The sequence below is a fragment of the Rattus rattus genome, chromosome 13, assembly GCF_011064425.1.
Source record: "Rattus rattus isolate New Zealand chromosome 13, Rrattus_CSIRO_v1, whole genome shotgun sequence".
Classification (NCBI taxonomy): Eukaryota; Metazoa; Chordata; class Mammalia; order Rodentia; family Muridae; genus Rattus; species Rattus rattus.
This window is the reverse complement of record NC_046166.1, coordinates 3,110,328-3,125,719: the sequence shown is the minus strand read 5'-3', so window position 1 is coordinate 3,125,719 and position 15,392 is coordinate 3,110,328. Positions and strand designations below refer to the sequence as shown.

Here is a 15,392-nt window from a genome sequence, read left to right as displayed (position 1 = left end):
CCATACAGTGAGAGGAGAGAAGTCAGGCTGTTTTCAGCCCTCCACTCAGGGGTGGTAGCACCTGTGCACTAATGTACATGTCTCACACATACATACATACACCTACACTCAATATATACAAACAAATAAATGGTGTACACTAAGTATGCACGGTCAAAAAAAAAATAAATCAGAGCAGAATGCTTGAGGAAACAGAAATGTATGTTCTGTAACAGCTTCATTGATCAGTCACACCATTTACTTCAGCCTGTGTTCTACGGTAAGTCCAACTTGGAAACCACATGCAAAATTTCAGAAAGAAACCCTTGCCCTTCAAGAGGACAACCTGACACTTGGTGGCTGAGCACACACCGTACACAGGGGGGAAAGGTATTTTTAATGCAATTTATTTGAAATGCTTCCAGAAAAGTTTAAGGCCATTATACAAAAGTATTCATTTCACCAGAACATTCATCCACTCTCTTCCCACAGGCTGACCCTGACAGAGACCCTTCCTTAACTCGCTGGTCACAGTGGCTCTGTAGAGAACATTTCAGGCTTTTCTCTATCGTCCAGTGCCCGGTCCGTCTCAGCTTCCCACTGTGTCTGCCTGGAGCAGGTTTATTCGCTACATCAGCAACTTGAGAGACAAAATGGTTTTAAATAAACTCATAATAGAAAAAAATTTTCACCATGGTTAAAAACTATAAATACAGAAATAGGCTCTACAGGGTAGAAACTGGTCAGAATAGGTCTTGAAAAATAATAATGTCATATACCTTGTTTTTCTATTGGTTGTTCTTGCCACACAGCTTCTTTCAGTGCGCACGACACATGTGCGTAGTAAAGGGACAACTTTGCATTTTGCTTTCTTTTCTGTAAACTTGATAGATGCAAAAATTAACAACAACAAACAAAAAAAACTTTTTGGCAATAATTTAGAATCATTACTACTAGTGCTGGTGTGGGTATAATTTTATACAAATCCTCTAAGTATTTACACTTGCAGAAGCTGCTCTGTCTAAACGTTTGTGAACGTTTTTTTTTCCCCCACGCCCTCAAGGTCTTTTTACCCATCCTTGCTCTGTAAAGCAAGGCTTTAACAAAGAACTTTCCAGTTTGGCTAGCCGGTTCTAGTTAATAAGAGCTAATGAAACCGGCCTCGAGGGGAATTAACCACCAGTCCGTCTGTAGCTCTAGAACCAGGCCCAAAAGCAGGGCAGGAAATCCTGAGACCCTCCGGAGTAACTTCAATTTCCGTGGTTCACACAGGAGCCTTGGGTGACAGTGACACATTTCTCACCCCCAAGTCCTTCTCTCTTGTTTGTCAACAGTCACCAGATGCAGTCACAGTCTCTGTGTTCCTACCCCCCCATCCCCCATTACCACTGGAAAAGAGGAGTGGCTGAGGAGGACAAAACATAATGCTGATGGGGTTGCATGACCCTGGCAGATCTTCTCTGGTCCTGGCAATCCTGATGTTGTAGGCTAGAAATGGCTCTTCTAATGGCAAGCCATTGGCCATGACAAACGCCTCCAATATCCACCCCCAACTTCAGCTGAATATTCAGAGCTGGCAGGTGCTTTTAGCTTTGTTTTGTTTTTACGGTGGAACTCAGTTTGAACTAGAACTTGGTAAGTAGCCAAGGCTGTTCTTGAACTCCGCATCTCCCTGCCTCTGCTCGCCTGTCCGGCAGCTGCTCTTGTCTTGGCCCTTTCTAAAGCCACCTCTGTTTCAGGTCTTCACAGATTGTTCACATTCGACTTGCACTGGATGAAACCACAGGCTTCAAAACAAGGCTTCCTCCTTTGTAAAAATCCAACCTCAGAAACCCCCAGAGATGCTTTCAGGCTTTCTAGTTGAATAACTCAAAACTGGAGTTCCCTCCAACGGTTAATCAGACTTTCTGCCTTTCCTTCAATGCGATCTCAGTATTCTGCAGAGCTCTCCCAGTGCCAGGACTTCAGTGACTATGTCAGAGCTAGAGGAACACTAGGCAAGCATGAGACAAAGGCCTTGCCACGCACAACAGTAGTTTAGAGAGTCTTTCTGTTTTGAATGTAGGACAACTCGAAGTAACATGGTCCATTCCTCTGCACTCATCCAGATGCTTGTGGGATACAGCAACAGGGTAAGGGCTGCTGCAAGCTGACACAGACTGGGTGGCAGTTACAGTGCTAGGGACAAGGAGCAGACACAGGGGCTAGGCCAACACAGGCACAGGAGTATTACAAAGTGCCTCTCCAAACTGTTCCCGTGTGGAATACGAACACTGTACAGGTAAGACACGGGCCTGCTGCTGGCAGGGTCACAGCCTCTGTCAGACGTTCTCCTCAGGCCTACTGTTTGCACAGGAAGCGTCTGTCTGTTCCATCCGCTCGCATTCGAGGCTGACCTCGCTTGTGTCCATACTGCAGTCCGACTCACTGTCTGATTGGTCCATCTGCTCAAGTTTTGTTTCTCCCCGCAGCTCCCTGTTCTCAGTGCCAGGACTCTGGGACAGGCTCTCGGAGTCAAGCAAGCCAGCCTGCCCGGCAGCAGACAGAACCGTTTCTTTGGCCTGACGGATACAGTTGAGCCACTGCTGTTTGTTGAAGGTGTCGTTGGCTTGCAGTGAGTGGGTCTGACTTTGGGATCCGTTCTTGAAACTGACTCTGAAGAAGTTTTTAACTAGAAATGAAGAACACATGAAGAGAGAGTCAATGGGTAGGTATTTGTCCAGGCTAACAAAACCACACATAGTAGTGGCCCTAATGTAACGGGCACACCCCGGGGCCCGTGTCAGACACTGTTGATTACAGAGTGACTCTTGCTGATGCAGGACTCGTTCAGTTCTATCCTGATGCTACTCTTACTTGACTGGAGTGGCACAGACCTAGCTCAGTTTTCCTGAAGGGATTGATAACAGAGCTGCCTGAATATTAGAAGCCCTTGGAGCAGACATGAGAGGGGCTGGAGGGAAGAAACATGGGAGGGGTTAGGAGGAAGAAACATGGGTGGGGTTGGGTAGAGAAAGGACACTGAAGAGGAGAAGTGATACAATTATATTTAAATAAAAATACAGACCCTATTTTTAGAAAAAACAAAAGGAGAAATGAGCCTGTCAATCTCTGTCCATTCCTTTATGGTTATTGTTAGTGTTAGTATTGCTATTGTGATTTAGAGACAGACTCTCAGTATGTAGCTCTGGCTGGCTGTGAATTTACTATATAAACCAATCTACCCTCAGATCCACCTGCCTCTGCCTCCCATGTGCTGGGTTGAAGGTCCTAGGCATGCACCACTATGCCCAGATTAAGTTTCAGTTTTTCTGGCCAGCTTTAGGAATATTTTTCTAGTGTATACGATACACTCCACAGGAAACACGAACCATAATGTTGTAGCTCACAACAGTGTTCATGAGCGTCACTACTTAAAAACGCTATCAGGCTTCTCGTACTTATCTCCTTTATTTAGTTAAGGCTTAGGGTTAGAGATGCCCACTGGAAAGTGCTGCAGGTACAAAAGCACCCCAGCTCACCACTCACTTAGCTTTTATTTTCTTCTGAGGTAGGCGTTCACTGTGTAGCCCAGGTTGGCCTCAAACTTACAATCCCATGCTGAGCCATGGCAGCTGGGCTCCAGCTCGCTCCAGCAGCGACATCAGAACAACTATAAAACCTGACACTGTGCACTACTACCCACACAGAGGCTGTATGGTATTGTAGCAGTAGGAGCCAAAGCCAGAGAGCAGACGGCGCATGAGCTGCAGCTGCACATGGACGGGCTCCTGTACAGTCTGCTGCCTAATGCCCAAAGCAATCTCAAAAGGAAAGGAGACAAGTGAGAAACTGAGGCTCAGAGGTGGAACTCGACTGTGCATCCTTCAGTAGGTAAAGGGTCAACATTGGAACAGTTTGGCTTTCTCTTTTCTTCAGCCAGCCACTCCTTCCATATGATCAAATGGTCCAGTATGTCACTGCAGTCCACTACCCACACATACTTCTCTCATTGTTGCTGAAGGCCCCACGCAGGGAGCCACCCAGCCGCACTTCTCCATCCTGCAGGTCTTCCAGAGTGAGGTCCTTCACAGGGATGGGCTGCCGGTACAACTGATAGCAGAGTTGCTCATTGTGCGTGACAGCTCGAGTAATCACCAGCACTTCTTGGAACAGGAAAACATGGAGTTTCTGAAAGAAAAGAGCCCGCAGGATTGTCTTGAGCAACAATCTACTAAGTGGTGAATTTGTGACCCTCTGGGAACTGAGTTCGTAATGGATTATGAGTGCATGCTCAAACCTGTTTCTAGGAAAACAGAAGTTGGGCAGATTTGAAATATTTTCAGATACACATAAATACTGTTTTAAGTTAGGTCCCTCCTTAGGGGCCCACTGGAGAAAGCCTTTCTATAGTTAACTGTAGCCAGACCCCTACTTAGATTACAGTTCACAACCTGTTCCTACACATACAGCCTCCAGTTTGACCAAGAGAAAACTAAGGGACCAGAATGAACAGGGTGGTGAAAGGGATTATCACCTTCCTGTCTTCAGTACAAATTTTAAGAGATCAAGTTAATGATAGTCTACAAGGATGAGTGTATATCAAAGCCTAATAACAACTCTGGCTTCCCGAACCCATAAAATCGTGTTTCTCAACCACTGGGCTGATCATCAACTTCAGCCAGCAACTCTGACTGGGACCCTGATTGCCAGATCAGGACAAACGGCTGGAGCCTGAGCTCTCTAGAGAGTGTGCTTCCAGAGTGTATCACTGACCTGTGCTACAGGCAAAGAGAAAATTCCCCCAAAATGGAGGCATGTCTCAAATCACATTATACAATCAAGCTGTCAGTGTGGAGCTGGGACGCATCCCTGGTGCTCAACTCGAAGCACTAGAACTTGGAAATGTTCAGGAATTAAGTAGCTCTGATGCTGGGCTCTGACTTTCTGGTAGAAACATATGGGAATGCCAATCCAGGACTCCCAAAAGAGGCCACTAGCAGGGAGGAATAAAAACTCAAAACCTTGGTTCGAGCGGAAGCAGCACATTCATAGTTTGCTATTTGAGGGAACAGAAGTCTATAGGTCTCCTGCCATATACATCCACATACCGCAGACACAAACAACTCTACAAGACCTTGGGTGGTGAAAAGGTTCATCTCCCTACCAGTCAGAAGCAGAGGTAAGATATTTCAGATTCAAGGCTAGCCTGGGTTATACAGTGCGTTTGAGTTTAACCTGGGGAAAGCTCCTGTTTCAAAATAGACAATAAAATAAAAAGAATACTCAAAGATCATAAAACAGTAAAGTACAAAATAACCAAGTTAAAGGCTTTCCTCACCAGGGTGTAGAGGTGGCAGAAATGTATTAAAAATATGCCTTTATGGGTAGGAGGTTCCATTGTGTTCGGAACTTAAAATAACCAGGGTCTTTTGTTTCTACACCAATCCATCTTCTAGTCGAGGCAGGCAGTTGGACTGGGATTGTCTGGGCAATGTCTTACAAATGTCCTTCACTTGTAAGTCTTCACTGACCTCTGGCTGTTCTCTGCTCCCTTTTGCTGTCACTGCTACACTATTTTTCATGAAACAAGATTTTGTTCCTGGGCTGGAGAGCTGGCTCAGCGGTTAAGAGCACTGACTGCTCTTCCAGAGGTCCTGAGTTCAAATCCCAGCAACCACATGGTGGTTCCCAACCATCAGTAATGGGATCTGATGCCCTCTTCGGGTGCGTCTGAAGACAGCTACAGTGTACTCGTATATAATGAATAAATAAATCTTAAAAATTTGTTCCTAATAACGTTCACACCTCCAGCAAGAGCCAAACCCAACACCCTATCTGCTGTCTTTATGCTCCAAACTCTACTGTCTGAGGAGCTCATCTTTCTGCCACAGGTATGTCTAATCAGAGAGGCCTCCAGCCTTAGCTGGTGTATGAGAAAGGAACAGGCCAACTCCAGGGAGCAATGCTTCTTCCTGATTCTCAAGACTTCCTAGAAAGAACTTTCAAGGAACTGAGTGTCACACCATGTAAATCCCCTGTTGCTTTCTGGAAATCAATAAGAAGCAGAAAATAACCTTCCAGCGGTCAGGAATGTCCCATGGCACAGATGCAGGTCCTTGTACAGTAGCTTTAGCAGTAGCTGGCCTCGTTACAAATGGTGTGGCTGAGTCTACAGTAGCCCTGATCACAAGCTATTCAAGATACTCTCCAAGAACAAGGGATGATCCCAGACCTGCTCACATAAGTCGAAAGGGTGTCTCTTAAATTATTAAATGGAATCAACCTCTTCTAAATTAAATACTTTTTCAGGAGGCAGGTTTTCACTATGTAGCTCTGGCTGAACTGGAATCTGTTACACAGATCCCGCGGGCCTCATCCTCTCTCTGTAGCCCCGACAGGCATTGAGCTTGATTCTTTTCCTCCCAAGTAGTTGGGATTATGCATCTGTGCCATTATGTCTGGCTAACCGTTTTCTGAAGTCAAAGTGGGACTTTGAGCTGGATACTTTAGTATTACCCATGATCCCGGCTGCTGGGGAGTCTGAGGCAGGAGTATGGCCTGACTTATCCTAGTTTGAAACTAATCAGGACAACTTGATTGAGATTGTCTCAACGTTTAAAAAAAAAAAAAAAAAGTAAAGAGAAGGCTAGAAATGTATTCAGAGGTGGGGGCTTGGCTAGTAGGAGTAACTACGCTAAATCCCCAGTACCACAAAAAAAAAAAAGGAAGGAAGGCTGATGGTGGGGATAGAAACGGGGAAGTACCAGGGCAAAGCCTGGAAGAGAGTAACTACTTACCACACCCCGGTTATTTTTCAGCTCTCCATGACAACACAGGACCCTTGAGCTGTCAATCAGGGAATCTTTCTGGCCTTCTTCCAAGTAAAGAAGCCGCTCTTTGTAATAACGGCATTCCGATTCCCCAGTCTTGGTGTTGATTTCTGCCACAATTCCCTGAATGATGTTTATCTATGGAAACAAATAAGAATGGTAAAAATGGCGGAAGTAAGCCAACCGCCCAAAACCAGAGGCTTGGAGCCAGCCTCGAGGCTACCCAGACACTACCGCATCTAACGCTGAGAACCGAGATCTGTGTGGCCACTGCCACACACACACACACACACACACACACACACACACACACACACAAACAACAACCAAAGCTTTTAATATACTTTTTTTTTTTGAGGCAGAGACTCACACCATGTAGCCCTGGCTGGCCTCGAACTCACAGAGATCTACTTACTTACTACGTACCACACTATCCAGCTAAGCTTGATGTACTGTTAACCATATTTGTTTATATAACATATCATATACTATGCTGGCTAGTGTTTTGTCGACTTGACACAGGCTACAGTCATTTGGGAAGAGGCAACTTCAATGGAGAAATGCCCTTGCCAGATTGGCCCGTGGTCAAGCCTACGGGACACTTCCTTGATTAATGTTTGAGGTGAGAGAGCCCAGTCTGTGTGGGTGGTGTCGCCTCTGTACAGGTGGTCTTGAGCTGTGTAAGAAGGCAGGCTAAGCAAGCCAGTGAGCGGCAGCCTTCCATGGCTTCTGCTTCAGTTCCTGCCTCCAGATTCCTGCCCTGACTCCTCTAAGTTATGGACAAATATGCGGCAAGGTAAAATAAACCCTTTCCTCCCCAAGTTGGTTTTGGTCATATGCTTTTCCACAGCGACATAAACCCTGACCAAGACATAAACAAATCTAAAAGCAATACATAATGTTATCTGAGAAACAAGGTAGTCTTGGATGCTTACAAAGTTACTTACACCAAAGCAAGCATGGTGGTGCATGCCTAATCCTAACACTTGGGATGCAGAGGCAGGACAATAAGAAGGACATTCGAGGCTGCCCTGCGTTACATGGCAAGTTCCTAGGCCAGTCCACAGTGAGACCCTGCTTCAAGAAACCAATACCAACCAAGAGCAAACCCTCTCCACCAAGAGCAAACCAAACAAATGGATTCAAACCAAGGGAGAGGCCTCTGAACAGCTGTTTAGTGTTAACTCCTTTACCTTTCTGTTTTCAGCAGTCAGTGGACTCCATACATCCCCTTTAAACAGACCTAACCAGTAATGGCCATGGCTTCTTACCAGTGAACTATTTACTAGTTGCAGCTGGACTAGTAAATAAAGTACTAGTAAATAAAGCTGGACTAGTAAAGGGGGAACTAATCAACCCTTGAGCTGGTTTCCAGAGTTTCCTGCGAGTGCCCAGGCAACCCGGAAAGGTTTTGGTCTGACTCACTATTTTCTGAAGTCAAAGTGGAGCACAGAGCTGGATACAGTGGTATTACCCATAATTCCAGCTGCTGGGGAGGCTGAGGCAGGAGTATGGCTTGACTCATCCTAGTTTGAAACTAGTCTGGGCATCTTAATTAAGACTCTTAATTGAGTTGCAGGTTGAGGGCAGATAGATAATGCGTGCTCACTTCCTAATTTGACGCAGGAACTGAAGAGCTGGCAGGTCACATGGAGAGTTAGAAACTCAAACGCTACAGTGGCCACTCTGACTACTTTCACACGCAGCTTCTTTCTCCGGTATGTGAAAAAAAAATATTGACAGGCAAGACAATGCAAACAATCGCCATTATTACGACACAGTCAGAATCTGTCGTAATCCACCAAACACAGGGTTTTCTATTTGTATCTATCCGGCACCCCGAAGCTCTGGTCGACTTTTTACACACTGGATCCTGAGGGCGTTTATTCTGCATGATTTCAGAGAGTTCTAATTGCATAAAGTAGACTGCACGGCAGCTGTGCTCTTAGGTTAAATGTGTTGCTGTACACCTTGCTAGGGTTCAACCGAAGGCAAGAACTTTACGGTAAAGGGAGACAATGAAAGATACATCAGTAAGGAGTCAACGCATCCTGGAATCCATCCTGTCCAGTCCCCCGAGGGGCGATGCCATCCACCCACCAGCTCCCGACATGATCTGAACACAGCAGTGCTCACTGCAGCTGCACCAAAAGGAAGGCTATTTCATGCAGGAGGAACGGTGGGCAGGATCCTTCTCTGGCTGGGATAATCTCAGACTTTGAAATCGTTAAATCAGTGGCTTGTCGTTCTCTTTTCAGAAACTCTCTTTGGTTGTGTATATCTTTAATCCCAGTACTTGGGAGGCAAAGGCAGGAGGGGCGGAAGTTGAAAGTTACATTCTGCCACATGAGACCCCGTCTCAATGAATCAATAAAAAATGAGAATAAATAAAAATAAAAAAGAAAGTTCTTCTTGGGGGGTAAGTCCTGTTACCTCTTCAAAATACCATTAAGAAAAGGGAGTAATGAGGAGGTAGCTTATAGTTGTGTTAAAAGCAAGCCTATCTTTAGATCTAGTCCCAGAGTGATTGGAACCAACTGCCTCAGTGTAGAAGAGACTTACTCAATAGTCTTCCCCCTCACTTTGCATAGATGAGAATTTATTCAGGAACGTGTGGCCAAGCCTCACTGGTACTAAGAACTTTTCTGTTTACCAAACACATCCATAACACACACGCCCAACGGTACAGGGCTAGAGACATTTCTTCTGGGGTATGCTATGCAGATTGTGGAAAGGAGAGAGGAAAATACACACTCGACTGTGTGAATGGACATACGGAAGACTTGCTTGGTAAACACTGGCAAATCCAAGTTTACCAGGGCCAGACCTGCCCTGCTTGATAATCAGGCTCAGGCTCAACTTTTGAAAGGTTTACACATTAAGCACAAGGACACATCCTGGCACATCCCTTCTCGTGGCGAACAACCATTCTTATCTCTTTGTTTTTTAAATTCAAACCAGCTCACGTGAAAAGAGGGCAGAATGCTTTAAATGGTGTGTTTTCACAAAGGAGAAATCTTTTCAGCATATCTGAGCGTAGGATCACAGGACCCACACAAATCGTTATTTAGAGGGCCAGGGCTCACTTCCCGCTGTCTATATCCCTGCAGACTACACACTCACGGAGATGGGATATGGAGAGGAGGTAAGTAGACCACACTCTCCTCAGTAATAAAAACAGACATGCAGAAGTAAGACAGGCCTCATCCCCAGTGCCTGCGATCCCTCCCTGCGTTAGGAACTGGGCCTGGCAGACACTGCCTGCCTCATCAGTCAGGAGTCTGTGCTCTTCCCCACCCCTACATGGAGGCTCCTGTGCCAGCTCTGTAACCGCAAGGCCTAGCCACAGGGCTTGTTCATAACCAGACTCTGCAATCCCCACAGCTAGCTTCCTACTTCACTGAACAGGACTGTGAAGCATCACATACAGGAGCAGTCTCACAGGCTGCAGTGAGTGCCGAGAGATATAACAACCCGGAAGGCGTTTATACAAAGTCAATTTACTGAATACTTGATGGATACCACTGGTTATTATTTTTCTTTTTACTATCAATAACAATTAAGCTCTTCTCTGGCAGATGACAGTCATTTGATTATCTAGCAGCTTCATGCTTCTGATTACCAAATCACCTACACGAATGCTCCTACCATCATGTCAGATCAAAAACGAGCCTTCTGAGGTGGTCTAACGGGATTCTTGGGGGGAGGGCAGTAATGGGGGGAGAATGGGGAGGGGAACATCCATATAGAAGGGGAGAGGGGGGTTAGGGAGATGTTGGCCTGGAAACCGGGAAAGGGAATAACATTTGAAATGTAAATAAGAAATACCCACTTTAATAAAGATGCAAAAAAAAGTCTTCTTTATCCTATTACCACCTTCTATCGTGTGTGTGTGCGTGTGTGTATGTGTGTGTGTGTGAGTGTGGGTGTGTGTGTGTGTGCGTGTGTGTGTGTGTGTATGTACTGTGTCTTTGTGTGTGTGTGTGCCTGTGTGTGTGCTGTGTGTATGTGCGTGTGTGTGTGTGTGTGTGTGTGTGTGTGTGTGTATGTGTATGTGTGCGTGTGTTGTGTTTGTGTATGTATGTGTGTGTGTGTAGGTGTGTGTGTGTGTGTGTGTGTGTGTATGTGTGTGTGTGTGTGTGTGTGTGTGTGTGTGTGTATGTGTGTGTATATGTGTGTATGTGTGTGTGTGTGTGTGTATGTGTGTGTGTGTGTGTGTATATGTGTGTGTGTGTGTATGTGTATGTGTGTGAGTGTGTACACGTGTATGTGTGTGGTATGTGTGTGTGTGTGTATGTGGTGTATGTGGAGGCCAACTGTATGTGTATTTAGGTGTGTTAAAGTGTAATGTGTCATGGTTGTAGCCTTCTGTCCTGTTCTTGGGTTTTTGGTTTTGTTTTGTTTGTCTTTAAAACAGGATTCAGATCTGCTTCAGACCTGGGTTCAAATCGACTCCAGAAACTTTCTGTGTTATGCAGTTGATTAAAGTTTTCTAAATAGTTAGATTCAGGATTTAGATCCCAGCTCTATCACTTACAAAATGTGGCACATTATAGTCTGGGACACATTGTTTTCTGCTGAGTAGAGGACTAGGATTGTCACAGCAGTGACCAGTGGTATTGACCCCTTTGGGAGTCAAATGGTCCTTTCCCAGGGGTCGTGTTATCAGATATCCTAAATACCAGACGTTTACACCACAATTCACCACAGTATTAAAGTTACAGTCACGAAGTAGCAACAAAAACAACTTCATGGTTGGGGTCACCACAGCATGAGGAACTGTGTTAAAGAATTGCAGTGTTAGGAAGGGCACGAGGCCAATGAAAGGATGTCCAGGAGTGAAGTTGTAAAAGGAGATCAAGGATGTGGGGTGGTGACCCTGTACATTGAGCCCACGAAAAGCTGGTTTTTCTCACTGTGTAGCACAGAATGTCCTCAAACCTGGGATCCCCTGCCTCTCAAGTGTTGAGGTTACCACCCTCACGAGGCCCATGCTCAGTAAATATCTGCTTAATGACAGTGCAGTAGCAAGTAGGAAGTTTGATCAGACACCCTACTGAATTCAGGTACAGATGGGAGCTAGATCTTTTTTTTTTTTTAAAGATTTATTCATTTATTATATATAAGGACACTGTAGCTGTCTTCAGATACACCAGAAGAAGGCATCAGATCCCATTACAGATGGTTGTGAGCCACCATGTGGTTGCTGGGAATTGAACTCAGGACCTCTGGAAGAGCAGTCAGTCCTCTTAACCGCTGAGCCATCTCTCCAGCCCGGGAGCTAGATCTTAAACAGATGTCTCTTCGCTGTGAGCTTTGGGCTAATTAGAAGCCAATTCCCATTTTCTTAAAGAAAAAAATTTCCATTCAAAGTTTCCAGAAGATCTTAGCTCGGGTTGGGGATTTCTCAGTGGTGAGCTTTGCCTAGGAAGCCAATTCCCTTTTCCCCAGCTTAAAAAAAAAAACCAAAAAAAAAAAAAAAAAAAAAAAAAAAAAGATCTTAGCTCTCACAGTTAGCAATGCTAATACCAGATTAGAACGGCATGAAAAACATTTGGGGGAAAAAAATGTAAAACCCAAGCTGCGTGTGGTAGCATATACCCATAATCCTATAATCCTAGCATCTGAGAGGATGACACTGGAGGGTTGAGATTGGCCATGAGTTCGAAGCTAGCCTAGATCACTAGTTTTAGGCCAGCCCTGGCCTGGGTTAAATATACAAACAAAAACAAGCAAACACACACACAAACAGGCACACAAACACACAACCAAATGGATCTTAAGATACTTTGTGTAAATGGTTTGTTTCTTAGGAATCTGACATCCCAGGTCTGAAATCCAAGACTGGGCTCGTGCACAAAGTACCTACGGACCTGACGCTAGCCATTATGGAGACTGACCCAGGAGGAGGGAAAGAAACTGGCAAACTTACAGCTTCTTCCAGGTGCTGCTGGTCTGGATTATCGTTTGGCGTATGCCTCAGGATTTCTCGAAGGAGCAGAGGGTACTTCACTAGCCGGCTCCGGGGAATATCAAGGAAATTCCAGAGGTCGAGTTTGCGGCTGAAGGGTGATTCTAAGCAGCGCTGGAGGAAATCCTGCACTCTGTGGTCCTGCTTCTTGTGGTCCAGCAGGGCTTTGGCAGCAACTTGATTGCTGCAGTAGCTGTCATAGGAGCTGAGACAAGGCAGCTGGGAAAGAAACATAGAGAAGGCTACATGTCAATGTCACTGCTGTGAAGGGCCAGGTCAGCATCACTCAGGAATGGACAGACACCAAACCGGTCTCCAGACCCGGCCACCGTCCTTTTATCTGCAAAGGTGGAAGAGACTAACTGGTAGGATCTTCAAAATGACAGACAAGACACAAAAAGGAGCTTTTATTAGTTGTAAATTCACTTTTTAAAGATCCCTATCGAAACTCGTTAGCATGTTCTGGCAATTTAAACTGTTAACAAAAGAATCAACGTTGTGGGTGCATACAGAACAGGGTGTGTGCGTGTGCTTGTGCGTGTGCGTGTGCGTACGCATGCTCAGGTTAGTGCTGGGGGTTGAACCCAAGGCCTCATGTGTGTTTGATCTTCTTCTACCTCTGAGCTACACGCCAGTCTCAGAAATTCCCTAACCCTTTCTATGTACTCAGTAAGGTAGAAGAAGGCTACCCATTTATTTTATTTTGTGTGTATTTTTTGGTGTTCATGGGTGTTTGGAGGATGAGAGTCAGCCTTGTCGTCATCACTCGGGTGCCATGCACCCTGTTTTTAAATTTTGTGTGAGCTATATGTGTCTCCATGTGTATGATGATGATGACAATGATGATGATGGGGGAGGGGGGATATATGTGCACAGCACATGTGGAAACCAGAGGGCAGTCCTAGGAATTGGTCCTCATCTTAGACTGGGTCTCTTTGTTGATTGCTGCTGTTCTGAAAATGCCAGGCTCGCTGGTCTGCAACCTTCTGGGGATCCTATCTCTACCCCCCATCTTACTGTGGAAGCACTGGGATTATGGACACGTGAGTCTGTGCCTGGCTTTACATAGATTCTGGGAATTCAAGCTCCAGTCCTCATACTGCTACAAGCACTTTGCCTACTGACCTGTCTCCTAAGCTTCCTTTTAATTTTTAAACATTGATTTAGTTTTAAGATTTTTTTTTTGTTTTGTCTTTGTGTGTGTTTGTGTATGTGCATGACTTTGTCTCTGTGGATCACGTATGTACAGGTGCCCCTCGGCGCCAGAAGAGGGAGTCAGAACTGGGTTAGTTACATGCAGCTGTGAGCCATCCTATGGACTTCTGGAAACTGAACTGTGGCTCTTTGGCTCAGAGGTTAAGAGCACTGTCTGCTCCTGTGGAGGTCCTGAGTTCAATTCCCAGCAACCATATCGTGGCTCACAACCATCTGTAATGAGATCTAGCGCCCTCTTCTGGCCTGAAGGTGTGCATGTAAGCAATAATAAGTAAATCTTTAAAAGGAAAAAAAAAAAAAAGAACTCAAGTCGGGCAAGTGGGGATTGCATGCTTAATGGCTGAGCCACATCTCCAGCCCACCTGCTTTTAAGATTCTCTTAAAGAGACTTATCTATAAGACTTGGTGGCATACACAGAAAGCAAGGGTCAAACTCACAACCCAGGCCTTGTGTGGCTCACTGCAAACATTTCTACATTTGTTTAAGATCGAATGATTCCAGGGTGGCCCAATTATCAGGGGCCTCAAGAAGTCAAGCAATAGTATGATTTAAAAAAAAAAAACAGTTGTAGGTATTATGCATTAAAATCTTCTAAATGAGCTCTGACAGGCCAGGAAAGGCGTTTGGCACTACCTTCTGGATCACAGCACACTATCATGCAAGAATGGTTCCAGCTTGAAGAGGAGCACACTCACTGCTCTGCCTTCGTTCCAGTAAAGTGATCATTTCCCTGACATGCCCATCAGTCACATTGTGTAAACACCACATCAGAGACTCGAGCAAGGAGCTTCTCATCCCCTTCTGCTACTCCTCCCTCTCAACAATGCCTTCGCCTGACAGGCTAGTGCAGAGTGCCCATGGCAGTAACACGCAGCCAGTGGCCTGGCTGCAGACCCATGGCAGTAAAGTGCAGCCAATGGAAGCCAATGAAGACACCGTGCTCACCACAACACTCTCTGTAGCATTCAATGCAAGACAGTGACAGGGGTCTCTTTTGTTTCTGCATCCTCGGGACTTTACATTGTACCATTAAACAACCAAGTCTGTATTCTGGATGAACAAATAAATATCAACAGACAATGGGAGCAGAGAGTAGTTGGTGTCTTGCGATCAATGCTCACAAAGAGAATAGCAGAGTCAAAACCACATAAAAATAAATTAAATAAATAAAAACACATACAAAACGAACAAAGTGCTGAGCACAGTGCCTCACACCAATCTTAGCACTCCAGGAGCTGTGGCAGGAACTGATGAGAGTTCAAGACCAGCCAGGATTACACAATCTGATCCTGTCTCAATGACAAACAAAAAAGGGGCAGAAAGGGCACCTACTGCCAAGCCTGAGTTTGATCCCCTGGACCTAGTGATAAGAAGGAATCAACTCTCATGGGTTAACGTGTGAGTTCCACACACG

At 45.3% G+C, this 15,392-nt stretch overlaps 1 protein-coding gene across 4 annotated transcripts in view; it reads right to left on the bottom strand.

Moving 5' to 3' along the window:
- Window positions 1-365: 365 nt before the first annotated feature.
- Arhgef3 (Rho guanine nucleotide exchange factor 3) overlaps window positions 366-15,392 on the bottom strand; it is a 281,753-nt gene continuing 266,726 nt past the window's right edge. For all 4 annotated transcript variants that reach the window (XM_032918596.1, XM_032918597.1, XM_032918598.1 and 1 more), the window contains 4 exons: window positions 12,724-12,981; window positions 6,759-6,929; window positions 3,963-4,149; window positions 366-2,650 (listed from right to left, as the gene is read on the bottom strand). In XM_032918596.1, the coding sequence (XP_032774487.1) occupies window positions 2,301-2,650; window positions 3,963-4,149; window positions 6,759-6,929; window positions 12,724-12,981 (966 nt within the window). In that variant the 3' untranslated portion in view covers window positions 366-2,300. The remainder of the gene's footprint in view (window positions 2,651-3,962; window positions 4,150-6,758; window positions 6,930-12,723; window positions 12,982-15,392) is intronic.